This window comes from Leptonychotes weddellii, chromosome 14 (assembly GCF_054177405.1).
Source record: "Leptonychotes weddellii isolate Sample4059 chromosome 14, ASM5417740v2, whole genome shotgun sequence".
NCBI lineage: Eukaryota > Metazoa > Chordata > Mammalia > Carnivora > Phocidae > Leptonychotes > Leptonychotes weddellii.
In genome coordinates this window covers 71362913-71390295 of record NC_138382.1, presented here as the reverse complement: position 1 = coordinate 71390295, position 27383 = coordinate 71362913, and the positions used below count along the sequence as shown (strand labels likewise).

The 27383-nt window shown below is 39.1% G+C and overlaps 1 protein-coding gene across 3 annotated transcripts in view; it reads left to right on the top strand.

The window, feature by feature from the left end:
* Positions 1-27383, top strand: part of SCAI (suppressor of cancer cell invasion) — a 134073-nt gene that overhangs the window by 57987 nt on the left and 48703 nt on the right. For 2 of the 3 annotated variants that reach the window (XM_006744204.3, XM_081803571.1), the window contains exons 3-5: positions 6457-6588; positions 26056-26151; positions 26715-26801. In XM_006744204.3, coding sequence (XP_006744267.1) covers positions 6457-6588; positions 26056-26151; positions 26715-26801 — 315 coding nt within the window. Of the gene's footprint in view, positions 1-2240; positions 2293-6456; positions 6589-26055; positions 26152-26714; positions 26802-27383 lie in introns of all 3 variants that reach the window. The other variant, XM_081803570.1, reaches the window with a different exon arrangement.

Below are 27383 nucleotides of genomic sequence, written 5' to 3'. Positions count from 1 at the left end.
CCATTCCCTCCCCTAGCTTCTGGTGGTCGCCAGCAATCCTTGGTGTTCCTTGGCATGCAGCTGCATAATTCCAGTCTCTGTCTGCTTCTTCATATGGCTGTCTTCCCTCTGTGTCTGTGTCTGCACATGGCATTCTCCTCACTGTGGGTGTCTGTCTCTCCTCAGCTTCTAAGGACACCAGTCAAATTGAATTAATACTCTATTCCAGTATGACTGCATGTTAATTTACATCTTAATTACATCTGCAAACACACTAGTTGACCCTTGCACAACACGGGTTTGAACTGTGCTGGTCCACTTGTGGATTTTTTTCAGTAAATATATAAACTGACAGTATCAATGAGTACAGTACCGTAAACGTATTTTCTATTCCTTACGATTTTCTTTTTTTAAAGATTTTTATTTATTTTTTGACAGAGAGAGAGACAGCGAGAGAGGGAACACAAGCAGGGGGAGCTGGAGAGGAAGAAGCAGGCCTCCCGCCGAGCAGGGAGCCCGACGTGGGGCTCTATCCCAGGACCCTGGGATCATGACCTGAGCCGAAGGCAGACACTTAACGACTGAGCCACCCAGGCGCCCCTCCTTATGATTTTCTTAATAACATTTTCTTTTCTCCAGCTTACTTTATTTATAAGAATACGGTATATCAAACATATAACGTACCAAATATGTGTTAATCTACTGTTGATGTTATTGGTAAGGTTTCTGGTCAACAGTAGTAGGCTATTAGTTAAGGTTGGGGGAGCTCAAAAATCATATGTGGATTTTCAGCTGCACAGGGAGTCAACTTGTCTTTTCACTTTCCTATTAGTGTCTTTTAATGATTACAATTCTTGGTTTTTAGAATGATCTCATTTTTCCTTAGTGAAGAATCCTTTTGGTGAATTCTTTAAATAATCTTTTTCTTTAAACCCCAGGGTCATGAAGATTGCCTACCGTATTATTATTTAAGAACTGTTTGATTTTGGGGCACCTGGGTGGCTCAGTCTGTCAAGTGTCTGCCTTTGGCTCAGGTCATGGTCCCAGGGTCCTGGGATCGAGCCCCGCATTGGCGGGGGAGTCCCTGCTCAGTGGGAGGCCTGCTTCTCCCTCTCCCACTCCCCCTGCCTGTGTTCCCTCTCTCACTGTCTCTCTCTCTGTCAAATAAATAAAATCTTTAAAAAAGAAAAGAACTGTTTGACTTTACCTTTTATATTTACCTAGATCACTCTAGCCTACCCAGATTGATTTTTGTGTAATGTAGATAGGAATCAAGATGCATGTTTTTTCTTTTCTTTTTTTTTTTTAAAGATTTTATTTATTTATTTGACAGAGAGAGAGAGAGCGAGAGCAGGAACATAAGCAGGGGGAGTGGGAGAGGGAGAAGCAGGCTTCCCGCGGAGCAGGGAGCCCGATGCGGGGCTCGATCCCAGGACCCTGGGATCATGACCTGAGCCGAAGGCAGACGCTTAACGACTGAGCCACCCAGGAGCCCCTCATGTTTTTTATTTTAATTTAGATATCTAGTTGACCCAGTACTGGTTCTTTTTCTTTGTTTTTTTGATAAAATTATTTTTTCTCATTGCTTTACTTCTGTGTGTCATAAATCAAGTATACACGTACATGTGGGCTGTTTCTCAACTCTGTGCTGTTGTATTGTTCTGATTTTTTCTCCTTGTGCCAATACCACAGTCTTCAGTCCTGGAGCTTTTTAAAAGTCTTGACGTCCAGTGGAATCAGGTCTTCCATTTTCTTCTTCTTCAAGATTATTTTAGCTGCTGTGGCTCTTTGCATTTCCATATAGATTATAGCATCAATTTGTCCAAGGGCGCCTGGGTGGCTCAGTTGTTAAGCATCTGCCTTCAGCTCGGGTCATGATCTCAGGGTCCTGGGATCGAGCCCCGCATCGGGCTCCCTGCTCGGCGGGAAGCCTGCTTCTCCCTCTCCCACTCCCCCTGCTTGTGTTCCCTCTCTTGCTGTGTCTCTCTCTGTCTAATAAATAAATAAAATCTTAAAAAAAAAAAATTTAGCGCTCAAGCTCTCAGGGTTTTATAGTTTTCTGTGATTCATCTTGTATATCTATTATATTTATTCTTAGTTATTTGATATTACTTGGTACAATTGTAAATGGCATTTTTTTAAGTTTTACTTAATAATTATTTGTTCTCTGGGATATAGAAATACAGGTGGCCCTTTTATATTCACCTTATATCCAGCAACTTTGATAAACTTACTGATTAATTCTGATAATTTGTCTCTAGGTTCTTTTGAACTTTCTATGGAAAGGTTCATATCATCTACAAATAATGACAGGTTTGTATTTGTTTGATAGAAATATAATTGAGTCATGTGTGATTTTAAATTTTCTAGTAGCCACATTAAAAAGTAAAAAGAAACAGATGAAATTAATTTTAGTAATATATTTTATTTAACTAAAATACCAAAATATTATTTCAACATGTAACAATTAATTAAATTATTAATTATATACATATATAATGTATAACATACATACTCCAGGATCATGATCTGAGCCACCCAGGTGCCCCTGTATGTATGATTTCTAGTGGAGTCACTGAAGAAGACTACTGTCATGATCATATATAAGTACCAGGGAGAGATTAGATTTTCAAGGAAGGTTTTACTGCAAAGGTGTCATTTGAATGTCTTGAACTATGAATATAAATTTGCCAGGTGAACAAAATAGGCAAAGAGAATAACATGTAAAATTGTGATGTTATATAAGAGTAGAATTTGTTCAGGGGCGCCTGGTTGCCTCAGTCAGTTGTGTGGCTGACTCTTGATTTCAGCTCAAGTCATGATGTCTGGGTCCTGGGATCAAGCCCTGCATCAGGCTCCCTGATCAGCCGGGAGTCATTTTCTCCCTCTCCCTCTGCCCCTTGCCCCTCCCCCTGCTCATGCGCTAGAGCTCGCTTGCTCTCTCTCTCAAATAAATAAATAAATAAATCTTTAAAAAAAAAAGGTAGAATTTGTTCAGAGGCTTGCATATATTTCACTGTGGTTGGAGGATAGTTAGTTGTGTGAGAGAGTTAGGTGACTGGCTAGCAGTTCTTCACCAGTTCCCTGCATTATGAGTAATTTTTAGTAGTGGTAGTTCACATGTTCCTTAGGGTAAATTTCCAGAAGTGTAATTGCTCGGTCTAGTAGAATAAATATATTTCCCAATACATCCAGTGAATCTCAGGGTCTGAACTAATTTACACTGCCCCTAGCAAATATGATGGTTTCAGTGCATTGTCAACTGCTATAATCAGTGTATTTGTAATGGGCTAACTTTGTTGTATTTTGTTGATTACTGGTAAGGTTTAACAGTTTTTCTTATCAACAGTGAATACATTACTTCCATCTAGTTCTCAGATCTCATTCAGGCTTTCCAGTTGTCCCAGTGACATTCTTTACAGCAGGAAGATCCAGTTCAGGATCAGGCTTTTTTGCATCCCGGTCTTCCCTTTTCTTTGGAGGAAAAGACATTTTCTTGACATTTTTGAAGATTATACGTTGATTGTTTTGTAGAATGTCTCCCAATTTGGTTTTGTCTGTTTCCTCATGATTAGATTCAAGCTCTCGATCTTTGGCAGGAACATAACTTCTTTGTTGTTGTTGTTTTTATTTATTTTTTAGAGAGGGAGGGATGGAGGGAGAGAGAGAATCTTTTTTTTTTTTTTTTAAGATTTTATTTATTTATTTGACAGAGAGAGAGACAGGGAGAGCGGGAACACAAGCAGGAGGAGTGGGAGAGGGAGAAGCTGAGCAGGGAGCCTGATGCAGGGCTTGATCCCAGGACGCTGGGATCATGACCTGAGCCGAAGGCAGACACTTAATGGCTGAGCCACCAGGCACCCCAGATCTTTTTTTTTTTAAAGATTTTTATTTATTTGAGACAGAGAGGGAGCACAAGTGGGGAGGAAGTTCAGAGGGAGAGGGAGAAGCAGACTCCCTGCTGAGCAGGGAGCCCAACATGGGGTTCGATGCCAGGACCCCAGGATCATGACCTGAGCCGAAGGCAGACGCTTTACCAACTGAGCCACCCGGGTGCCCCTCTGTAAACGTTTCTTTTTTTTCCCCTTTTTTTCTATATATTTTTTTCTTTTTATTATTATTAACATATAATATATTGTCTCAGGGGTAGAGGTCTGTGATTCATTAGTCTTATACAATACACAGCACTCCCCACAACACATACCCTCCCCAGTGACCATCACCCAGCCACCCCATCCCTCCCACCCCCCTCCATTCCAGCAACCCTCAGTTTGTTTCCTGAGATTAAGAGTCTCTTATGGTTTATCTCCCTCTCTGGTTTCTTGTTTCATTTTTACCTCTCTTCCCCTATGATCCTCTGCCTTGTTTCTCAAATTCAACATGTCAGTGAGATCATATGATAATTGTCTTTCTCTGATTGAGTTATTTCGCTTAGCATAATAACCTCTAGTTCCATCCATGTCATTGCAGATGGTAAGATTTCATTTTTTGATGGCTACATAGTAGTCCATTGTATATATATACCACATGTTCTTTATCCATTCATCTGTCGATGGACATCTGGGCTCCTTCCATAGTTTGGCTATAAGCAGGCTCCACGCCCAGTGCGGAGCCCAGTGTGGGGCTCAGTCTCATGACCCTGATCATGACCTGAGCCAAAATTGAGAGTCTGATGTTGAACCAACTACGCCACCCAGGTGCCCCGAGAACATCACTTCTCATTGCATCCCCTCAAGAGGTACAGGACTTGGGTTAGTTCACTTTGATCATTTGATCAAGGTGGAATCTGCCAGGTTTTACTACTATTAAGTTACCTTTTTCTTTTGGAATTTATGTGGGTTGGGGGAGAAGACTTACCCAGGGTCATTACACTGTGAAACCCCTTCCAAGGCCAGCACTTTTCAAGGTCTGTTTCCCTGTTGAAAACTCCTAGCCCACTGAGCACAGACAGCAGTGGTAAGAAGAGGGAGCATGTGAACATGCAGGGACCAGCCAGTACCATCTGTGCAAGGCCCCGCCGGCTGGCTCCACGGCACCCACTTGTTACTCTGCAGCCCCTTGACATTTTTAGGCTTGCTGACAATCCTCCTGCCCTGTAACCATAATTGCTTGTTCGAGAAAATGTTGGAGAGAAAAATATTTACCAAAATAACTGCACCACACCCTAACTCTCATCTCTGGTGTCTGGCTCTTGTCTGCTCTGCCTGTATTTTCACCCTACATTGGGACCAGATGTCTCTACGTTGTTCCAGGGATTTCTGTCCCTATGTAAACACAAATGAATTCTTTGTTTAGTATAGGTTCATACTATACATACTGTCCAGCAACTTGCTGTTTTTAAAATGGCTGATTACCATGATTGATTACATATGAAGGTAGTTTGGATTTAACAAAATACAGCTTTAATATATACATGTGTATGTGCGTGGTTTCTATATCCTTTTTACACTGAGATGTCTGCATATTATTGTCTTACCTCAAATATAATTTTAAGTTAGTGATAGGGTAGATAGAGTGCAGTTGTTAGTGTTCTGTGAAGCACTTAAAAAAAAATTTTTTTTTTCTAAAGATTTTATTTATTTGCGAGAGAGAATGAGAGACAGAGAGCATGAGAGGGAGGAGGGTTAGAGGGAGAAGCAGACTCCCTGCTGAGCAGGGAGCCCGATGTGGGACTCGATCCCGGGACTCCAGGATCATGACCTGAGCCGAAGGCAGTCGCTTAACCAACTGAGCCACCCAGGCGCCCTGTGAAGCACTTTTTAAAAAAATATTTTATTTATTTGAGAGAGTGAGAGCACACAAGCAGAGGAGAGGCAGAGGGGGAGGGAGAGAATCTCAGGCAGACTGCGCGCTGAGCACGGAGCCCGATGTGGGGCTCCATCTTACAACCATGAGATCACGACCTGAGCTGAAGCCAAGAGTTGGACACTTAACCTACTGAGCCACCCAGGTGCCCCTGTGAAGCACTTGATAATTGCCCTCTTTGGTTCTTTTAGGTTGTTATCAACCTAAAAATATTATGTTATGAACCTAAAAATACATCTTTTAGGTTGTTATCGACCTTTTAAATATTATGATACTGAAATAAATATCTTTATAGATAAAGTGTTTAACATTTATAGATCATTTTCGAGGATGGATTTACAGAATGGATCAAATAGATAAATAGGTCAGAAGGATCAACATTTTTGATTCTTAACCATGTAGAGGAGGACTTGGAACATAATAGGCATCGAATAAATGATTTTTGTTTGGATGAACAAATATTACAAAAATTACTTTCCAATACGGATATACCAATTTTCATTCCTACTGACAATATGAGATTGTTTTCCCACACCATCTTGTACTTACCTTATTTTGATGATTTGTGATCAGAAGAATTCTATATCTATCTTGAAAAAAATGCTATCGGATAATATATGTTTCTCTTTTTATTTTCACCTACTGGATAAATGGACATATGTTTTCTTACAGGACTGAATTTGCGCTTAACGAAATCATGTCCTCTGGAGGTGCTGAAGATGATATCCCACAGGGAGAGAGGAAAACAGTTACAGATTTTTGTTATCTTCTGGATAAGTCTAAGCAGTTGTTCAATGGATTAAGGTTAGTGGACTCTTGATGCCTTAAACTCTTCTGTATTTTTTTCCATGGCTGGTATGTGGTAAGTTTCTGAAAGTTATGGGTAGACTGTTTTATAAATACCTGTATTAGAGGTTATCATGCTTTTTTCTTTGACACACTTGATTCTCAGATGAAAAAACAATAGGAGAAAGGATAATTCCTATTGTTTTATTCAAGTTGAGAAGAACTATTTTGTTAGATGGTTTTATATACATTGTTCGACATCATACCTGATTTATATCTGATTTTACACATTGGGGTATTGAAGTTAATGTATCTTTTAAGAAGACATTTACAATTATAAGGATAATTACAGGATCATCAAATGAATCCTCCTGACCACTATCTAAAGCTATACTTTCAATTACTTTATCCCTGTATTCATTTAATTTTTTTAAGATTTTATTTATTTTGAGAGAGAGAGAGAGAGCATGAGCAGGGGGTATGTATAGAGGGCGAGGGAGAAGCAGACTCCCCGCTGAGCAGGGAGCCTGATGAGGGGCTCTTTCCCAGGACTCTGGGGTCATGACCTGAGCCTAAGGCAGATACTTAACCGACTGAGCCACCCAGGTGGCCCTAATTTTTTTTAATAAAACTCATTACTATCGTGAGCGATCTTATTAATTTGCTTTATAATGTCTTCCTACCTAAAATTAAATGTTCGTAAGAGCAGAACCCTGTTTGTCACAGTTTCTGTAGTATGTAAGCCAGGGTTTGGCCCATTGCAGATGCTTCATAAACATTTGTTTGTTTGTTGTTTTTTTTTTAAGATTTAATTATTTATTTGACAGAGTGAGACAGCGAGAGAGGGAACACAAGCAGGGGGAGTGGGAAAGGGAGAAGCAGTCTTCCCGCTGAGCAGGGAGCCCAATGCGGGGCTTGATCCTAGGACCCTGAGATCATGACCAGAGCCGAAGGCAGTCGCTTAGCCAACTGAGCCATCCAGGCGCCCCTTCGTAAACATTTGTTAAATGAAGGATTCCAAAGACAGTGTTAACTCCTACACTCTGCTGCTGCCTATTTTGTGCTACAGAAGAATCTTTGAGATCTGCTTTTGCTTTTGCTAATAATCAGATTAATTTCATCTTTTTAAAGAATTATTTTCATTATTAAAATTCAAAAAATGAATTTTAAAGCCTAGGTTTTAAGTCTTCTTTTTTTCCCCTGGAATATCATAAATCTTTAAAATTTTTAAAAAAATTTTAACAAGATTTTATTTATTTCTTTGACAGAGAGTGACAGTGAGAGAGGGAACACAAGCAGGGGGAGTGGGAGAGGGAGAAGCAGGCTTCCTACTGAGCAGGGAGCCTGATGTGGCTGGATCCCAGGACCCCGAGATCATGACCTGAGCCAAAGGCAGACGCTTAACAACTGAGCCGCCCAGGTGCCCCGGAAATCTTTAAAATTTACCTGTTTAGACTTTTTTCTTCTTTGGTCGCCAGTATTATCCAGGTGAACCTTATTTATTCAGCATTTACTTGAGCCCCAGTATGTGCCACATTCTGTATTGGGTACAGATAATTTAAAGATAAAACTACCAATCCCTGCCATCAAATAGTCTGTGACGAAATTAGAAAAACACAAATCTGTAGCCTCAGATTTAGCATATCTGTTAAGCAAATTTCCCACACACCTCTGTGTACTTGTTGAAATTAAGGCAAATAAAAACGTTAAAGTGGTAGTAGATTTAAAGAGTGAGAAGGCGTTTAAAAGTTTGCATGAAAATCCTTTGTGACTCCCAAACTCTTTTATTCTCAACTCTTAAAACATTAACAAGGTTATAGGAGCTCTGACCACTTCCCCTCCTCCTCCTTCTTCTCCCCTTTTTCCCTTCCCCCTCCTCCTCTCCCTTCTAATTTATAGAGCTGTATTTCATATAATAAAATTCACCCAAAGTTTATAGTTAAGTGGTTTAGTATCCTTACAGAGTTGGGTACTATCAGCACCATCTAATTTTAGAACATTTAATCATCCCCAGAAGAAACCTCATACCCCTTAGCTGTGACTACCCCCTTCCCCAGTCCTCAGCCCTTGGGACCCGACCACTAATCTACTTTTTGTATCTATGGATTTCCCTATTTAGGATATTTCATATAAAGAGAATCATACAATGTGTAGTCTTTTGGACTGGCTTCTTTCATTTAACATGTTTTTCAGGTTCATCTAGTAACATGTATCAGTACTTCATTCCTTTTATTACCGATTAATATTCCATGTATAGATTTACCACACTTTGTCTATCTAATCATCAGTTGATAGACATTTGAGTTATTTTGCACTTTTTGGCTGTTACAAATAATACTGCTATGAACATTTTTGTACAGGGTTTTGTGTGGACATATGTTTTTAGTTCCTTTGAGTGCATACTTTGGAGTGAAATTACTGGGTCATATGGTACTCTATGTTTAACCTTTTGAGGAACTTCCAGACTTTTTCAAAGAGGCTGCACGCCCAGCAGTGTATGCAGTTCCAGTGTCTCCACATCTCACCACACTTGTTATTGTCTTTGTTTTAAGATTTCATTGTTTTTTAAGTTTTTTTAAAAATTTATTTAAGTAATCTCAACACCCAACTGGGGCTCGAACTCACGACCCCGAGATCGAGTCACATGCTCTTCTTTTTTTTTTTTTTAAGATTTTATTTATTTATTTGACACAGAGAGAGAGAGTGAACACAAGCAGGGGGAGTGGCAGGCAGAGGCGCAGGCTCCCCAAAGAGCAGGGGGAGCCCGATATGGGACTCGATCCCAGGACCCCGGGATCATGACCTGAGCCGAAGGCAGTTGCTTAACCAACTGAGCCATCCAGGCGCCCAAGTCACATGCTTTTCTGACTGAGCCAGCCATGTGCCCCTTTAAGATTTTATTTTATTTATTTTTTTATTTTAAGTAGGCTCCATGCCTGACATAGAGCCCATTACGGAGCTTGAACTCATGACCCTGAGATCAAGACCTGAGCTGAGATCAAGAGTTGGATGCTCAACTGACTAAGCCACCCAGGTGCCCCAAGATTTTATTTTTAAGCGATCTCTACACCCATCATGGGGCTTGAACTCACAACCCTGAGATTGAAAGTCGTATGCACCACTGACTGAGCCAGTCAGGCACCCCTATTGTCTGTCCTTTTGATGAGAGCCATTCTAGTGGGTGTGAGGTGGTATCTCATTGTGGTTTTGTTGTATTTCCCTAGTGACTAATGATGTTGAGCATCTTTTCATGTGTGTATTAGCCAAATGTCTTTTTTCTTTTTTGGGGAGGATAGAGCGAGCTCAAGTTGAGGGGAAGGAGGGCCAGAGGGAGAGATAGAATCTCAAGCAGGCTCTACACCCAGCGTGGAGCCCAACGCAGGGCTCATCTCACGACCCTGAGATCATGACCTGAGCCAAAATCAAGAGTCGGATACTTAACCGACAGAGCCACCCAGGCATCCCAGCCAAATGTCTATTCTTATCCTTTGATCATTCATCAGATTGGGTTATTTATCTTCTTAAGTTATAGTTGTTTTGGATATAAGTCCTTCGTGAGATGTAATGATTTACAAATGTATATTTTTCCATTCCTTGGGCTGTCTCTCCACTTTCTTAATGGTGTCCTTTGAAGCAGAGAAGCTTTTATTTTAGTAAAGTCCCACTTGTTATTACTCTCTTTCATTGTTTGTACTTTTAGTGCTGTGTCTAAGAAATCATTGCCTAACCTGAAGTCATCAAGATTTATTCCGGTTTTGTTCTTTTATGCTGCTCATTCATATTTAGATCTGTGAACCATTTTTAGTTAATTTTTGTGTATGGTGTGAGGTCTTAGACATTTTTAAAATCAGAAAACATATTTTTTCAATTGATTATTGCATTTCTTTCATATTTTTCTTTCTTGTTCCTTGTTCTCCCTCCTTGCTTATACTTGTAATGCTTAGATTGAATATTCAGCCCAAACCCTGTGCAACAATCTAGTCTCTCTTCATTTTCATCTCTATTCCTTTTTTCATCACTTTCAGAAAATGTCTCTGAAATTTGTCCACTAAATGCCATATTTCTTTTTTTATTCATTTACTATTTATGAGACATATTTCATCTTGTCATTTCATATCAGCACTTTTTGCTATACTGCTTTTCAAAAACTAGGTATTACATATTTGACCCAAAGTTTACTAGCTTCTCTATATATTCTTATTTGAATATAAGAATGAGTATAGTATGAGTATGTTTTCACTCAGTAGGTCTGAGAAGCATAATGAATTTAGCAATGGCATTTCCCTTCTTAAAAAAGGAATTATTTTCCTAATCTGATTCTGAATTGTAAATGAATCATAAAGTTCAAGTAATCTCCTGCTAGAGATTCTCTGCCTGGTTAAAATCACTGTAACTACTACAACAGTAACAGTAACACATACATTTCCACATAGCACCCTACAGTTTGTAAATCACTTTTTTTTTTTTTAAGATTTTATTTATTTATTTGACACAGAGAGAGAGAGAGAGATCACAAGCGGGGGTGGGCAGAGGGAGAGAGGGAAGCAGGCTCCCGGCCGAGCAGGGAGCCCGATGCGGGGCTCGATCCCAGGACCCCGGGATCATGACCTGAGCCGAAGGCAGACGCTTAACGACTGAGCCACCCAGGCCCCCGGAAATCACTTTTAAGTACATCTTTATCTTTAGGCCACATGATGACAGTATCTATAGTATCCAAAACCCCTCCTAACTAGGAGTGCCTGCATGGCTCTGTTGACTGTCCCAACTCTTGATTTTGGCTCAGGTCATGATCTTGGGGTCATGAGATCGAGCCCTGCATCAGGCTTTGCACTCAACAGGAGTCTGCTTGAGATTCTTTCTCTCTCTCCCTCTGCTCCTCCCCCTGCTCGCATGCACATGTGCGCACTCTCTCTCTTTCTCTCTAAAATAAATAAATAAATCTTTAAAAAAAAACAGCTGCTAACTAGAATTGAATTGTTTCATTTCACTCTTTTTTTGAAATGTTTCGATTGTGCAAATGTATTTTACCAGCTCAAATAGGTCTCATTTTGATCTTTTTTTTTAAGTGCCATTTTAATGATCACACTGATTTTATTTTGATTTTATTTTATTTAGTTTTAAAGTAATTACAGAGTAAAATTGAGTCTGTGGGGATGGTAGGAAACCCTAATACATGGAGAAAGTTGTGTGAGATATAATCTTTAGGACTTATTTATTCATTGTTACAGAAATTTATTATAATATGCCTATGATGCCTATTTCAGTTTAGTTCTTGAGCACTTGAAACTATATCCGTTCAAGAATTAATCCTTTGGGGGCGCCTGGGTGGCTCAGTCGTTAAGCATCTGCCTTCGGCTCAGGTCATGATCCCAGGGTCCTGGGATCCAGCCCCGCATTGGGCTCCCTGCTCTGCGGGAAGCCTGCTTCTCCCTCTCCCACTCCCCCTGCTTGTGTTCCCTCTCTGTGTCTCTCCCTGCCAAATAAATAAATTAAAAAAAAAAAAAGAATTAATCCTTTGACTCTTGTTCTCTAAAATATTCAGTATATAAAGACACAGGTCCCACCAGTTTGAAATCTCCCTTCTTCATTTGTTAAGTCAGTAATTTTGTCAGTATATGTGTGTAACTTGCAGGTATCATAAATTGCTACCTAGAAAGCAGTATTTTCTATACTAATATATTGATTGCCTCCCGGATGTGGAACAGTCCTTTCTAAAGTGCTATTTTAAAATTTGGCAATACTACTAATAATAAATTTTGGCCTAGAAGAATGGGTAAGCAAATTCATCAGGGGTTTATTTTCAGTGTTTTATGTGCAAGGCTCTCTTTATTTTAAACAGCCATAATTATTTCTATGGTAAGTGTGGTGAGTAAAGAATATATATATATATATATTTTTTATTATTTATTTGAGACAGAGAGAATGGGAGAGAGAGAGCACATGATAGGGGGGAGGGTCAGAGGCAGAAGCAGGCTCCCTGCCGAGCAGGGAGCCCGATGCGGGACTCGATCCAGGGACTCCAGGATCATGACCTGAGCCGAAGGCAGTCGCTTAACCACCTGAGCCACCCAGGCGCCCATAAAGAATATATATTATCTGAATGCTTTTGGGTTGCTGTTCGAGAGGAAATGTGGCTAGTGGGCATAGGTCAATAGTTCCTGAGAGATTAGTACTTAGACTCCCTTCCTTTTTCTTCTCACTTTTTAAGAAAGTCTGTTTTACATATACACACAAACATAGAATAATACAGATCTATTAAAAAGATTTTGGTGGATATGTAAATGAAAGGTATATGGTATATGGTTAAATGATACATGGTTAAATGAAAAACCATAAATTGTAAAAACAGTGTGCTCTTTATGATCTTGATTTATCAAAAATTCTATATTTCATTGATGTTCTATATACCATATTAACTCTTAGTGGGGACTGTTTGCTCTTAGTGCCTAGTTCAGTCCCTAACCAAAGACCAAATATATTTGGGGGCTGATTTTCTCAAGTGTCTGGTACGTGTAGGGTATCTATTTTCTGTGCTTGTTTATATAAATGAAAGTGCTTTGTTCAGTATTACATCTTTTTTTTTATAATTTTTTTTATTATGTTAGTCACCATACAGTACATCATTAGTTTTTGATGTAGTGTTCCATCATTCATTGTTTGCGTATAACACCTAGTGCTCCATGCAATACATGCCCTCCTTAATACCCATCACCGGGCTCACCCATCCCCCCCACCCCCTCCCTCTAAAACCCTCAGTTTGTTTCCCGGAGTCCATAGTCTCTCATGGTTTGTCTCCCCCTCTGATTTCCCCCTCTGAGATCATGACCTGAGCCAAAATCAAGAGTCAGACACTTAACCAACTGAGCCACCCTTGTGCCCCCACTTTTTTTCTTGAGTTCACAAACTAGTTATTAAACTTACAGTGCAGTGTAATATGCTTTCAGACAAGTACACATATTATAAGTGTGGTTTTTTAAAAAGATTTTATTCATTTATTTGACAGAGAGAGACACAGCGAGAGAGGGAACACAAGCAGGGGGAGTTGGAAGAGGGAGAAGTGGGCTTCCCATTGAGCAGGGTCCTGATGTGGGGCTCGATCCCAGGACCCCGGGATCACAACCTGAGCCGAAGGCAGACGCTTAACGACTGAGCTACCCAGGCTCCCCTTTAAGTGTGTTTTTTACAAACAGAACACATCTGTGTGGTTTGTACTTGCATGAAGAAATAGAACACAGAGCACCTCAACAACACCCTTGTATTCCCTCTCACTTGGACTTTTTAAACTCCTTATGAGCAGAGCAAAAAAGTGCATTTCAGTACATAAAAGGCTTCAGAGTTTCTATATAATATCTTGGGTATAATAAGTTCCCTTTTTACTCTTGAAGGTGTGTCTTTCCACCTTATATTAAGTCATTCATCTAACTTGTCAGAGCCTTTTGATTTTCCTAGACATGAATATCTTAATGAAGTGTTTTTCTTGACTGAAAATATCTCCTTATATTATGTGCATAATAAATAAGTTCTTTCCACTCACTGTGTAAGAAAACATAGTCCAAGACAGTGAGAAATGGATAAAATGAGTGGTGTTTTTCTTTTAGTAGCTCTTGCATGTGGTTACAGTAGTAATGAAGTGAGAATAATGTTAGAAATATCTTTGAATACTGTCAGAAAATGATCAAAAGCCCAAGTGCTTGCAGGGTTCCAGTTACCATGGTGACTAAGACTGCTAGAGCAGAATGGAATATTTGCTGGGATTATATAAGGCAGCATCTTGAGACATGTATTTGAGATACACAGCTGTGTCTACCAGTGATATCCATGACCTCTGGTGCTTTGAGACAACAGAGGCCTCCAAATCACTGATTATTTGACTCTGGAGAAGCAAATACACATGGCCAAAATAAGTATGGGAGGTCATAAATATATATATACATATCGACAGAGAAGTACACCAAAGTAAAGTGTAATGGTGTTAAATAAAAATAACTGTAGAAATTATTTTGATTAAATATGCTCCCAGTATTTCAAATTAAAGAAGAAATCCCCTACAATGCTTTCTTGAAAAGCCTATTTTTAGGATGCCCTGGTTCCTAAATAGGAGAGGGTAACTGGGAAATTAAGGGTTTGCTCTCTTGTTTCCTTCCTCCCCTACCCCACCCCCTCCTTCCTCTTTCTTCCCTCTTTTTCTGCCCTTCTCTCTTCCTTCTCTTTTTTCCTCAAAAAATTAGTATTTTCCTAGAGGCAAGGTTTGCAAACTGGTAATAGTAAAGTATATGTGATTTCAGAGATGATACTTAAACTACCTGTACAAGCTTGTGATGAATGCTTTTGTTTTCTGTGGCTTACCACGCAAAAGAATTGCACATGCATTTGAGGTAGCCTGCCACCAGAGTATAACAGATATCTCGATCACGTGATCTAGGGAAGCAATGACTAATAAGAATTTAATATGAGCCACAAATGTGATTTTCTAGTAGCTGGATCTTAAGCATGTAAAAAAAAAAATAAGTGATGTATTTTGTTTGATCCAATATATCTAAAATACTTTATTTCAACATGTCATCAATATAGAAAAATTATTGAGATCTTTTACATTCTTTTTTTCATACTTAGTCTTTGAAGTACACTGAATATTTTATACTTATATACATTTCAGTTCAAATGGGCCACTTTTCAAGGACTCAGTACCCACATATGGCTCTTGGCTCAGGCAAAATTCCTCCCACTTTTAACTTCCATTCTCAGAATGGTCCACTGTGCTTTCTGGTGAATACATATTGGCTGTTTGGGGGGCTTCTCTTCTTTGCAGGTCCATCAGATGTCGTATTTGTTTCTTCTGTCTCTTCCTGTACAGATGCTAGCGGCCTGTGGATCTTTTGGCTGTTGGTGATTTGTCCCCACCCACCTGTGTTTGGGGACTTGAGAGATACTTTATTACTTACTGTGTTAGTTTGCTAGGACTATCATAACAAAATACCACAGATTGGGTGGCTTAAACAACAGAAATTTATTGTCTCACAGTTCTGGAGCCTAGAAGTCCAGGATCAAGGTGCCACAGGCTTGGTTCCTTCCAAGGCCTCTCTCCTTGGCTTGCAGATGGCCGTTTTCTTTCTCATATGGTCATCCCTCTATGCATGCGCATCCCTGGTGTCTCTGTGTGTGTCCTCATCTCCTCCTTATAAAGACTGTATTAGTGCCCCCCCAAAAGGCCTTGTTTTAATTTAATTACTATACTTCTTTAAAGGCCCTGTCTCTAAATGCACATTCTGAGGTACTGGGGGTTAGGACTTCAATATGTGAATTTGCAGGTGACATAGTTAGCTTATAACATAACACTTACTTTGCTGAAAATGTTGTTTGTAGGGTTTTGGTTTTATTATCTAGGGGTTCTGTCTGTTTTTGGAATGTATCTGAGTAAAGACTGTGCTGCTACACTTTCCCCAGAATCCAGAAAATCAGTGATTTAAATGCTATGCCAAAATTTTAAACTATAAAAGGATGAGTATATTTCTAATTAGTTCTTTCTGACCATCACAGTTCAGTATAACCTGACCTGAAACATTACTCTTTATGAAGATCTTAATTGTCAGGCCTGGCTAGGAACAGAAATAAGGCTTCTTCACCTTTTTAGTTGCTAGTGGGTGAGATCAAGGATTGGTAAGGGGGAAGATATTTGTGTTTACTTTTTGAGGTCTTCCAGGAGGAGTGTAAAGAGAAAAAGTAAAGATGTTTTAACAACAGTGGATTTCATGAAATCCTCCAAACAACCTCATTCACGTCTATTTTCTTGGTTTATAAGTGAGAAAGCTTTGGCAGATAAAGCAATAGCTTATGTTAATGGGATAGGTTCTAATTTGGGAATTGCTACTTCAGAGAAGTTCTTCCTCAATATGGGAGTTAGGATCCCAGAATTACAGGGGAGCTCTGATAGCCTCTTTTCTGGAGGTGACACAGGCAAATGCTCGACTGAAGGAATGGCTCAGTTAACTTCCTGGCTTCTTGTACTCATTCATCTCCTTGGTTCTCAGAGGAATTCATATCTGTCAAGCTCCTTTGGGTATCATCATACCTACAAAAGAGTCATGGATGTTTGGTGGGGCAAGGCAGCAACACCATAGAGGGGACATGGGATTTAAAACTTGACAATCTTTTTTTCCTACGAGCAAGGTGCCATTAGAAATAAATTTATTAATAGTTCCATTTCTAAATGTAAGAATTTTTATACTTCTGGAGCTGGTTCACAGGAGGAGGAGACACAATTCTATAGCTTTATTTGGCTTGGCAGGTCTAAATTCAAACTGGGGGTGATTATTCAAAGTTATTCAAATTCATAAACCATTATTAGGAATGGAACAATGTGCTGAGTGTCTTCTTTTTTTTTTTTAAGGTTTTATTTATTTGGTAGAGAGCGAGCACAGCAGGGGGAGCGGCAGGCAGAGGGAAAGGGAGAAGCAGACTCCCCGCTGGGCAGAGAGCCCAACGACGGTCTCGATCCCAGAACCCTGGGATCATGACCCAAGCCAAAGACAAGACGCTTAACCAACTGAGCCACCCAGGCACCCCTGCTAAGTTCCTTCTATGTGTCCGCACCATTCTAGGTACAGGGCTAGGAATAGAAGCAGGATACCAAGATAAAGAGGATGTCCACCTTCAACCTAATCAAGCACTCTTGTGCATTTTCTTTCAAACTCTCATTCAAAAAAAAAGCTTTGCTCCCTCCTCAGTAAACAAAAGGGTTGATATTGTGGTACCATTAAGGTATCCTCCCCTAAAGGAAACACTCAGCCTTAATAGCCTACACCTCTTGATACCCCCAGCATTTTCAAACTCACAGATCTATTCCTAAACCTAAACTTGGAAAACAGATATACCAGTCAGTGAAGAAAAGTGCCATTGTTAAAACAAGGAATTGCTCAATTGGCTTTGCAAGTCCCAAACACAGTTTTGTCTGGTATACAAATGAACACAGAGGCATGGATTGGAACAATGGTGTCACTGTAATACAGACCTCTCTGTGTAAATAAGAATATGTAATGGGACACTGTGCTCCTTGACTGAAAACCTTGTTCAGAGAAGTTGAGTTAGGCGTTTGACCACAGCTTTGGCCACAGCTTTGTTGGAGGTCAGTTGCATCCCATGACCTGGGAGAGCCCAGAGAGAGAGAAATTTACTGATGTAGAATCAAAATCTAGGTTGTTTTCCTTATGGGAGAAAGAAGAGAACATTAGATTAGGGGTTAGAAGGTTTGAATCTGAATCACAGCTCAACAATTTACTGATCATGAGTTCTCAGGCAACTCACTTAAGCTCCTTGATCCTCAGTGTGTGTGTGTGTATTTACATATACATATACATATACATATACATATACATATACATATACATATACATATACATATACATGCCCTGAAGAAGCCAAGCAGTTAAGGATGGGCTAAGGAAGGAGAAGCCAGTAGAAGAGAACAGAAAGAAGAGAGAATTATAAGACGGCACACCCCAGGGAGGACTGACATGAGGAGGACAAAAGAGTGGCTCTTGGACTGGAATGTTAGGTGTGGGTGGGCATCAGCGATCCTAGCTAATTCAGTTTAGTTAAGACAGTTGATTTATAGAAACCCAGAAGAGATTTCCTAAATTTTAACATCTCAGCATACATTGGAAACATCTCTGAGAACCAGGTTTAATCATTTGTACTACATTTCTTCCTACCATAGTCTCCTAACTTTTGTTGAGAGTTTAGGATTTAAAAAAAGAGCAGTTAAATGCCATACTTTGAATTTCCTCTAAAACTTTGGATGAAGAGTATGAGCAGCCGATTTAGAACATAGGTGCCTTTGCAAAAAGTGAAATATCAGGTCATTTAGCTTACAGGATAATTCACAGAGCCTCATTTAACTTAATTCTATGGACCATTGATTTCCCATCTCTAACATCAGTAATAATGACCAAATGATATATTCAGAGTTTAAAACCATAGTCAAGCTCTGAATAGTAAAGGAATTTGTCTAAAACCCTTTATAAAATACCTCAGTTAGTTTTAGACTCTAACAGAATTACAGTGGTTTGTGTATTAGCTTCTGTGACATGTCTCATTAGAGAAAGGGTGATCATAGGACTTACCCTTTAGGAAGTTAAAAAAAAAATTTTTAACTCTATGTTGAAAAAGAAATTCCTGTCATTATAGCTGAGTATTTAGACTACCGTGACAGATGTTCTAAATTCTTTTATGGGAAATAGTATAGAATTTAGCCAACATTGTTCAGAGCTATAAATCAGGAAATATTTGTACGCTTACTACTTATTGTCAGGCGCCTTGTTCTAGCCTTTTAGATCGCCTTCTTCGTGCTTTTAGTCCCTGTATAGAATTCCCTTCCTTAAAGCCTTTTATGCTGAACACCTGAAATTATATACGTCATCATGAAATAAAACACTGAATTCTAGTTCTGTTTTCTCAGTTAGCGGGGTATATTACTGAGGTTTATTAAATCCGTCAGTTTGGGAAACTCGGAGGAACTTGCAGGCACATGCTTACTTGAAAATCTGCCTAAAGACTTTACACAGTATCTGTAAAGAAGCCCCCAGGTGTTGTCAGTTTTCATGGAGGTGATGTTGCTGCTTAATGCTCTTATATAATAATACAGTCTTCCTAGCAGGAGCCACACGATAAGAGTCTTAAAGATTCTGGCAGCAACTTCAGTTTTAAAATATCTGATTAGCACTTTCTCACTAGGGGTACATGGAGACATTAAAAAAAAAATGAAAACTTGGAACAGATGTGGAAACTGGTATCTAGAGTTAACTTGTTTCTGTAATCTGAAATGAATTTCTCCTTATCGTAAGGATAATGGAAATGGATTTAAAAATGTAGTTACTAACTCATTCTAGTTATGTGTACCTGAAAATTTCACGTAGTCCCTTTGCTTTTTAATTCATTGTCTTAACATCCGGTAGAGAAATGCATATCTTTTTTCACTTGTTAACTCCACTTACAGAAATTTACCTTTTACTCATATGGCATAACTATTCAAGATTATTAGTATGAAGATGTTTATTGCAGCATTTTTATAACAGGGAATAACTGGAAGCAATATAAATGTCTGTTGGGAAGGAATTGGTTAAATAAATTGGTTATTATGTACTACATTTTACACAGTAAATGTTGATATGATTGTATATGCACTAAAAAACGCTGATATATTTTTAAATTTAAAGGGCATGTTAAGGCGCGCCTGGGTGGCTCAGTCATTAAGTGTCTGCCTTCAGCTCAGGTCATGATCCCAGCATCCTGGGATCAAGCCCAGCATCGGGCTCCCTGCTCAGTGGGAAGCCTGCTTCTCCCACTCCCACTCCCCCTGCTTGTGTTCCCTCTTGCTGTGTCTCTCTGTCAAATAAATAAGTAAAATTTTTAAAAAAGGGGCATGTTAAAATAAATATACAAATAATAAATTAAAAGGCATGTTATAGAACATTATATGTAGTTTTGATTCCATTTATGTAAAATAATAGAAAAACTCACATATTTACTTAAATGTATATAGAAAATGCATTCTTTTTTTAAAATTTTATTTTATTATGTTATGTTAATCACCATACATTACATCATTAGTTTTTGATGTAGTGTTCCACGATTCATTGCTTGCGTATAACACCAGTGCTCCATTCAATACGTGCCTTAATGGTGGTTATTTTGGGGGGCTAGAATTGAGGGGCAAAGCAAAAGGGTATTTTTTCTTGCTGTACAACATATAGCGTTTTTGTTTTCCAAGAGACTTTTCAAAATTGAGAAAGAAAGGAAAAAATATAAGATTTCTGTGATAGATTGCTTGTAAAAATCATTCCCTTCCCTGTATCCATGCCTGTGAGTCATCCCCTCCCACACTGACCCTGGACTCGGCCATGAGGATTGCTTTGGCCAATGGGACAGTGCAGACACGATGCAAAGAATCGAAAAGAATGATGCACATTAGAACTGCCCTCTCTGGGACACCTGGGTGGCTCAGTCGGTTAAGCATCTGCCTTCAGTTCAGGTCATGATTCCAGGGTCTTGGGATCAAGTCCTGCATCAGGCTCCTTGCTCAGCAGGGGGGTCTGCTTCTCCCTCTGCCTTCTCTGCCTGACACTCCCCCTGCTTGTGCTCTCTCTCTGACAAATAAGTAAATAAAATCTTAAAAAAAAAAAAAAAAGAACTGCCCTATCTTTTGCTGCTTTTGGGATCCTCATGGAAACTGAGCTAGCCTGTTGGATGACAAACATGTGACCCAGCACCCTGGCTGCCAGCCAGGCAACTGCCAGACATCTAAGGGAGGCCCTCCACCACTAGCTGTCCACAGTTGCTTAAGCGAGGTCTGGCTAAGACTTGTGCTACTGTTTTATTAGCTGATAATTGCCTTTGTTTCTCTTGCATATTATCTTATTTCTCTCTCTCTCTCTCTCCCTGATGATCACTTCTTTCTCTTTTGCCTATCCAGATCACTTTCTTCGAGCAGCTTTCCCTGACTACTCAAGCCCTCCAATGTATCTCTTTTCTACATCTCCTATTACTTTTACTTAGTCACATATAATTAAATACTTATGTGCTATTTTTTTTTTTAAAAGATTTTATTTATTTGACAGAGAGAGACACAGCGAGAGAGGGAACACAAGCAGGGGGAGTGGGAGAGGGAGAAGCAGGCTTCCCGCCGAGCAGGGAGCCCGATGCGGGGTTCGATCCCAGGGCCCTGAGATCATGACCTGAGCTGAAGGCAGACGCTTAAGGACTGAGCCACCCAGGCGCCCCACTTATGTGCTATTTTTTCTCTTTTTCCATATATGTGCTAGTCTTTTCTATCTAACTAAATAATAAGCTCCTTGATTGTAGAGATCATATTTCACATCACATTCTCTGGCCTTCATAATACTTAGCACTTGATAGAATTATATGTAGTGACCAGGTTTCCTCCTTCAAAAAACACCTTGCCTAACTGCAAGGCAAGTGTTAGCAATAGCAAGATACCCCACTAGGGCAAGAGAAAAGCTATAGAAACATAAGCTGTATTTGTTTCTGCTATCTTATTTCCATGAAATTATGTATCCTTTGTTAAGTAAGTTAAAAAATATATAGCAGGTTTATGTGTGTGTGTGGGGGGGAGTCTCTTTCTGCTAATCTCAAATATGTAAGTGTATTATACACTGTGCTACATATGTTTATATTAAACATGAAAAATGTTAACAATATAGTAAGTGAAAAAAGTTTACATTAGAAAACAAGACAAATACTGTGCCTGGATACACAAATACTGTATATGTATAAAATCTGGAAGGATATACATCCCACTCCCCCTACCCCCCAGTTTCTCAACAAATACTACTTCAACAAAATACTACTTCAGATTTCATTATATTAGTATAGTTTACCAAGAATATTTAGCTTATTACTTAGTTATATGAGATAAAGGATTTCTTTTATACTTGAAAGTTAAACTTAGGGATGCCTGGGTGGCTCACTCTGTTAAGCATCTGCCTTCGGCTCAGGTCATGATCCCAGGGTCCTGGGATCGAGCCCCGCATCGGGCTCCCCGCTCGGCGGGAAGCCTGCTTCTCCCTCTCCCACTCCCCTGCTTGTGTTCCCTCTCTCGCTGTCTCTCTCTCTCTGTCAAAATAAATAAAATCTTAAAAAAATAAATAAGTAAACCAGCTTTACAAAAAAAAAAAAAGAAAGAAAGTTAAACTTAGGTTAAGTGAGAGAATTTATATTTAAAAGTCTCTCTTTTTGGAGTGCCTGGCTGGCTCAGTTAGTTAAGCATCCAACTCTTGATTTCAGCTCAGGTCATGATCTCAGAGGGGTTGTGAGATTTAGCCCTGTGTTGGGTTCCGTGCTGGCTGTAAAGCCTGGTTAAGATTCTCTGTCTCTCTCCCTCTTTCCCTCTGCCTCTCCCCAACCCTGCACTCCATCCCCTCTTCTCACAAGCGTGCACGTTCTCTCTCTTTAAAAAAAAAAAATAATAATAATAATATAAAAAGTGTCTCCTTTTACCATGAAACATTTAAGTGTTTTCTCTATTTTTAGGTATTTTAGTAGACTTTTGGGTTATAAGGGTCATTCTGAAATATAGCCTGCACTTCTTTTCTTAATTGAAAATAGTGCTAGTGGTTATCAGAGGGGTATTAATTTAGATGAAGTCATATTAGCATAGACAGGTAGATTAATGAAAAAGAATAACGAGCCCCCAAACAAAACCACTTTATCTGGAAACCCCAAGTAGAAGGGATTGGCTTTAAGTTTATAATCTAGGAAATGCTCAGGTACATTGGGATTCATTGTACTGTTTTCTGTTTTTGTATATGTTTGAAACCTTCCAGCATAAAAAAATTTTAAGACATAACTTAAAAAATAGAGATACCTTTCACAAAAGCAGTAAAAATATGAGACATTGTAATAATGTGAACCAAGAAATAGTAGACCTTTATACAAAGCATTGTAAAATTTATTTAGTGACTATTTTCAACATAAATGGAAAGAGATACCATTGACACTAAAAATTATTTTTTAAATGTCAATTCTCCAAGTGGATGTCTAGATTCATTCAGGTCTCATTAGAACCCATTAGGATTTTTTTTTTTTTTAAGAACTTTGATAAGCTGATTATGATGTTTATATGCAAGTATAAGGAACCAAGTATAGCCAAGGTGTTCCTTAAAAAGAAGAAACATGCCACACTTTTTATAAAGCTATAGTAATTAACAGAATGTTAATGAGGAACTAGAAAAACCAATAGAACAAAGAGCTGAGACCCAAGCGTAAAGGAAAATTGATGACTGCAATTCTAGTTCTGTCAAATTATTCAAAAGTCAAGTGATTTTTTTTTTTAAAGATTTTATTTATTTATTTATTTGAGAGAGAGAGAGAGAAGCAGCATGAGAGGGGATAGGGTCAGAGGGAGAAGCAGGCTCCCTGCTGAGCCGGGAGCCCGATGTGGGACTCGATCCCAGGACTCCGGGATCATGACCTGAGCTGAAGGCAGTCGCTTAACCAACTGAGCCACCCAGGTGCCCCCAAAAGTCAAGTGATTTTTTAAAATATTTATTTATTTGAGAGAGAGAGAGCACAAGCAAGGGAGGGGCAGAGCAAGAGGGAGAGAGAATCTCAAGTAGACTCTGTGCTAAGCATGGAGCCTGATGCGGGACTCTATCTCAAGAATTGAGATCATGACCTGAGCAGAAACCAAGAGTCGGACACTTAACCAGGTGCTCCAGTCAAATGGTTTTTTAAAAAATTATTCAGATAGAATTTGTTAACACATATCTGAGACTCAATTTTGGTTATATTAAAGAGTTAAATTTGAAAGGTGAAACTTAAAATCTTTTAAAAGAGTATATTATTGTATGGATGAATTTCTTTAAAAAGACAGAAAAAGCACTTTCCATAAAGATAAGCTGATACATTTTGGTAACTATTCATAAGAAAAATCCAAAAACCCAATCAATAAACATGAGAAGACAAGTCATAGACTGGGGTAAGAAGTGTACCTCACTGTAATCAGTGGGTGATTATTGTTCCTTTATAAAACAAACACCATTTGGCAGTACAACTCTCACAGGATTTGGTTGACTCTTTATTTGATTCAGGTTAGTTTTCACAATAGCCATAGCCATAGTTTTTTGAAACTTGCCTCTTTTTCTTTTCTAGATGTTATTACAGATACCTTGAACTTATGAAGCTTCTACAAGACAATTAGATCCTTAGATTCTTTTCCTTGATCTATCTTGTTCCACTGAAAAATATACTTGGGGCCACTTTCATAGATTTATTCACGGGCTCTCCTCTTTTACCCTGAGGACGAGGACTCCATTGTTAGTGGCGTTTATAACCAGCATTTCTCCATTGTATCTTTTGTACTTATGCATTAGAAATTGTTCTGTCTTTCAATTCTGAAAGTCCTGGAACTTGTGGGTTATCTTTTTTCCTTTTCAGCCCTGCTTGCAGCTAGTTCTTTCCTGAGTTCATCTCTTTTTTGTGTTTTGTTAAGTGCACATAATAGCATCCAGGGCTAGTAGCATACTTTTCCCAGCTTCTTTGTATAAATCCATATGTTCACTAATCACCTTAACTGCTCTCCAAGTGATTGCAGGCAGATGCTGTTTTGCCTCTGTCTTCTATGTGTCATCATTTTTCCAGCCTTCAGTACCAGTTTCGTGCTGCTCGGTTCCAATGCCAGCATTATATATGTTATGTATTTGTTACGGCAGTAGCCTATTCCTGGTATCCATTTCTGTACTGGCTTTTCCTCAATAAGGCTGCTGTAACAGATCCAACATTTTAGTGCCTTACTACAACAGAGATTTATTTCTAACTCACGTGCTAGCTAGAAGTTGTCTGCAGTTCTGAGGCTCCGTTAAATGGGTCTGACTCTGTGTTCCAGGCTAAGGAGCAGCCCTATCTTGGTCTTAGATTGGAGGGAAGTGAAAATGCTAAACTATGCAGTATCTCTTATGTCATCTTCTCAGACATGGTGTGGGTAACTTGCAATAAAGGTTCATTGGCCAAAGCAAGTCTTAAGTGTTCAAATGACAGGGAAGAATTTGTCTCCGAGGGGTTTACTGTAAGTCACCAGACCCAAGGACAGGGATGTATAGTTTCACTTGTAGGGAGAGGATAGAATAATTGGGAACAATAATACCACCTGCACGGGCGCCTGGTGGCTCAGTTGGTTAAGCGACTGCCTTCGGCTCAGGTCATGATCCTGGAGTCCCGGGATCGAGTCCCACGTCGGGCTCCCTGCCCAGCAGGGAGTCTGCTTCTCTCTCTGACCCTCCCCCCTCATGCTCTCTATCTCATTCTCTCTCTCAAATAAATAAATAAAATCTTTAAAAAAAAAAAAAATTAAAAAAAAAAATACCACCTGCACATCCGCTCCTAGATACATTCCCTAAAGCAGCAGTGTTTTTCAGAGTTCTGAGTTCTTATATGAAGATAATAAACATTTGGAAGTTATCAGGGTATAAATGACTGTGAATAAGATCATCCGGGGAGAGCAAAGTGCTAGAAACCTCATGGGACAGGTATCTACAGAGAAGACTAAGAATGAACAGAGATGGGGAGAAGAATAGGAAAGAACATGTCCTGGACTCTTACAGAACCATTTCTGCTCCAAAAATTACAACTTATTTATTATTTTTTTTATTTTTAAGGTTTTATTTATTTATTTGACAGAGAGAGACACAGCGAGAGAGGGAACACAAGCAGGGGGAGTGGGAGAGGGAGAAGCAGGCTTCCCGCAGAGCAGGGAGCCCTATGTGGGTCTCGATCCCAGGACCCTGGGATCATGATCTGAGCCGAAGGCAGATGCTTAACGACTGAGCCACCCAGGCGCCCCCAAAATTACAGCTTTTTAAAAAAGAAAGCCTGAATGCAGATGCTTTGAATCTCTCCAGTTTATACCATCACAAGACTTAATTTCCAAATAGCATCAGAGATTTAAAATTTATACTTGTTTGTTTGTTATTACAGAGATTTGCCACAGTATGGGCAGAAGCAGTGGCAGTCCTATTTTGGAAGAACTTTCGATGTTTACACCAAACTCTGGAAGTTCCAGCAGCAGCATCGGTAAAGGAATTTTATAGTTACAGGAGAATGAAGATCCAGTTTATATTAGTCTCAGTTTTGACCTTTACTACCTCAGTGCTTTTTATCTCTTGGTAATTTTAATATATTTCATCTTCATGACGCAAAGGAAAATAATTTTTTTTTCCTATTAAGTTTTTAAAATGTAATGCTCTCATTTGATCTTTAAAGATAGTATTATACCTGAAATGGTTCAGATTAACTCTAACATAGGTAGGCTGGTGTGTGGTTTCATTCTAAAATAGGTTTTGTTTATTTGGTCAAAACTGTTTGGAGGGGGGTGTTGCTTTTAATTTTCATGAGCATAGCTCAAAGAAGTTTCTTTTCATGTTTCAGCTTACTTTAAGTAGACATTTAATACATGCTTCTTGAATTTAATTGAATGATGATGTTGGAATCTCATGAAAAATTCATGAATTAGAATACATGAATTCAGAATTTCATGCTGAATTGGGTGGTATTTTATCCTATTAAATTTACAGATTTGGTTATTTTTGGAATTCATAGTCTCCTATGTCTATTTTCTTATCTCCTATGTAAAACAGACAAGTCTTGGATAATCGGTATGGCTTGAAGCGGTGGCAAATAGGGGAAATTGCTTCTAAGATTGGGCAGCTGTACTACCATTATTAGTAAGTGAATTGCATATGGAAAAAACAAAGCGTTGTCCTGATTTAAACACAGCATGCAGAAGTATGCATAATAGCCTTCTTGGTAGGAGGGAAAACTAAGGAGTTACAAATGAACCCCAGATCATAGTGATCAAAACAGTATTACGAAACGACCTTCCATAATCCAAGAGCATCATTTGCTTCCAAGGCTTACCTTCCAAACAGTTCATTTGGGTAAAGACTCACGTATAACTTAAATGATTATGACCTTGGGTTTAGATAAATCATAAATACTAAATGAATTTATAGTTCTTAATGACTTCACTTAAATCTTGATACATGTCATAACTTGTATGTTTGAAGGAGTGGTTTTCAGGGGAATTTTTTTTTTTTTTTTTTTTTTTGCCTAGGACACCTCTTTATTGCTGTTAGAAAAAGGAAGTTACAATAATTTCTCTAGATGTGGAAAGAAACACTGTCCCCAAATCCAGGGGGAACCAGAAAAGTTATAGCATCAGACAGAGGAAAGGCAGGGCAGGAAGCCAGAGCCTGCTGAGGACAAAGCTGGGTTTATGACCAGAATATCTTCTTCCAACCTGCTCC